This window comes from Tripterygium wilfordii, chromosome 2, assembly GCF_013401445.1.
Source record: "Tripterygium wilfordii isolate XIE 37 chromosome 2, ASM1340144v1, whole genome shotgun sequence".
Taxonomy (NCBI): Eukaryota; Viridiplantae; Streptophyta; class Magnoliopsida; order Celastrales; family Celastraceae; genus Tripterygium; species Tripterygium wilfordii.
Genome location: NC_052233.1, coordinates 6,915,839 through 6,918,491, shown reverse-complemented (window position 1 = coordinate 6,918,491; position 2,653 = coordinate 6,915,839). Strand labels below are relative to the sequence as shown.

General features: G+C 35.1%; 1 protein-coding gene across 1 annotated transcript; it reads left to right on the top strand.

Annotated features, from left to right (window-relative positions):
* Positions 1 to 804, top strand: LOC119982523 (glutathione S-transferase U8-like). Its single transcript, XM_038825961.1, has 2 exons — positions 1 to 315; positions 448 to 804. The coding sequence occupies exons 1-2, from the start codon at positions 1 to 3 to the stop codon at positions 802 to 804; spliced, it is 672 nt and encodes a 223-aa protein (XP_038681889.1).
* The last annotated feature ends 1,849 nt before the right edge of the window (positions 805 to 2,653 follow it).

Here is a 2,653-nt window from a genome sequence, read left to right as displayed (position 1 = left end):
ATGGCTGAAGAAGTACTGAAGTTATTTGGTATGTGGGCAAGCCCCTTTAGCAGAAGAATAGAGTTAGCTCTCAAACTGAAGGGAATACAATACGAGTACATAGAAGAAGACCTGTCCAACAAGAGTCTTTTGCTTTTAAAATATAATCCTGTTCACAAGCAAATCCCTGTGCTTGTACACAATGGAAAACCAATAGCAGAGTCACTCGTGATTCTTCAATACATCGAGGAGACCTGGAAAACCAATCCGCTTTTGCCTGAAGATCCTTACGACCGAGCCATGGCGCGTTTCTGGTCTAACTTCATAGATGATAAGGTACTGAATATCCTTTCAACAAGTTTAATTGTGTTTTGACATATTATAAACCTAAGCTTACACATTCAATTCCAGAAAACAGTTTCTCTCTTCACCAACGCAAAAAATGTAAGCTGGATTTTTCTTGTACAGCTTTTGCAAACAATACAGAAGGCTTGTGTGGGAAAAAAAGAGGAACAAGAGAAGGCATGTGAGGAAGTTTATGAGCAACTTAAGATGCTTGAGAATGAACTCAAAGGGAAGGATTTCTTTGGAGGTAACACTGTTGGTTACCTAGACATCGTCGCCATTATGATAGCTTTCTGGTTAGAAGTAGTGCAAGAAGCTGCTGGGTTGGAGTTGATCAATGAAGAGAAGTTCCCAATTTTACTCAAATGGAGTAGGAACCTCGGCGCAATAGAGGCTGCCAATGAATGTCGACCTCCAAGAGAGAAACTTGTAGATGTTTATAGAGCTAAAATAGAAGCAACAAAATTGGCTTCCAAGTAAACAAGAAATTATTGTGTAGTCTGCAGCATTAGATTATATATGTTAAGGTGCTTTTATGAATAATAACTTTCCTATTTAGGTTTTGTTGCAATAGGAAAGCCTGTTTCTGCAAAGACTTTAGAGAGAGTGTTTGTGATCCAGTTATGTGATGCAATGGCGATTAGATATTTAAGAACTGCTATCTGTTGCGGTAAAAGGTTGTGTTTTGGTCAATTTGGTATATAGTAAAATAGTACTTTGTATAAAAGAATTACTGAAAATGGCAAAACGTAATTAATGTTTTTATACAATGTTTATAAATCTTTGTATTTTCATAAAACTCATTCTCATATGACTTCATAGTATTTAGACCTTCCTTGGAATAAAAAAAGAAGTTTAAGTGAAATTAAGTGAGGGTGACTAAAGTAGAGTTAAGTGACGAGACAGGATATATACTAATCCTGTTTGGGAAATATGTAGAGTTAATGAGAGTCGAGAAGAGTTGAGAAATAAAAAAAAAAAACCTCTTAAAGTCGAAATGAGTTAAAAAAATTTATGAATAACAAACACATTTTTCTCTCATCTCACTAGCCCCTCAAATTGGGGGTTGATAGCTCTATAAGTATATAACTTTTATACCTGTCTTTCTTAGCTTGTTGCGTTTTATTTAGCTAAACTCGAATGTTTTATGTCACTTTTGTTTAGTTTTCAATAATCAGACTCTCGAGAGATATCTGGACCTTGAGAGATATCTGGACCCAATTAATGGTTTCTAGCCATTTAACAAGTGCAAGAACGAAAGAATTATTGGGGGCAGTTTAGGATGAACCAATGTGCAAGCCTTATATTTTCTAAAAGCTCTGAATTTTACGGTTCGTCAATCGAAGTTCAAATGAAGAAGAAATAGAATATTTCGTAAAGATTATGTAGTATAGTCGCTCAAGCTACTTTTTATGTCAAGCAAATTGTCGATTGAGCAACTGAATGCTGAGAAGATGAATGACACCCAAAACCTACTCGCTCGAGCATCTTTTCAAGCGCTTGAGCGACTCTGATACTGAGATACCATTGAAAGCACCAGAGACCTAGTCGCTCGAGCTACTCTCCAAGCGCTCAAGTGACGTTCCCCATATCACTATTTTTTAGCGCGTATTTGAAGGAAAATTGACTAAAAACAAATGGGCTCAAGCAAAAGCAACAAGATCTTGCAAGGAAAAAGAATGAGATCTCTTGGGTTTTTCTTCTCCCTTTCTCTATATTTATGGGGTTTTATTCCTTCGATTGCATGTGTTCTCTTGATATGAGTGGTTAGATTTCTATGTCTAGGTTTCTAATGTAATCTCACTTTGATGATTCAAAAAATTTAATTTCACTATTTCTTTATTTATATTCTATGCTGAGTATTTATTTGATTTTGCTATTTCTTTATTTATATTCTATGTTGAGTATTTAATGTCGTACTTACTACTTTTGGATGCAATTGCATGATTAACATTCGAATGATTTGATGCCTAGAATGAGAGCAAAAGGAGATTTCTAGGGGTAGCTTCTTACCATAGATATATTTGTGATCGTTATATGGTTATTCACAAATCTTAATGAGCCTTTTTTTTTTTTGAAAAACCATAATGAAATTCCTAGAATGGCATTCATAATAACTTGCAAGTAGTCACACTTACACATGGTAAGACTCATGTTACAAAGAGTCACCACACAATACGAAGACAAGCCTTCGAAGGAAAGGAAAGAAAACCCATAAGAAAACGTAGATCGGAACACCAAAAAAAACTGCCGCCTAATATCAAAGCCTTACACATGGGTCATGAAACTTTACTTTCTAGTTTTTATATGCATTAAATTAGTTGTTTTA

What these genes read in the sequence shown, in the direction of transcription:
- LOC119982523 (XM_038825961.1), top strand. Translation starts at nt 1, where the DNA reads ATGGCTGAAGAAGTACTGAAGTTATTTGGTATGTGGGCAAGCCCCTTT. An exon ending in CTAACTTCATAGATGATAAG is followed by an intron (nt 316 to 447) that starts GTACTGAATATC and finishes TTTCTTGTACAG; the next exon opens with CTTTTGCAAACAATACAGAA.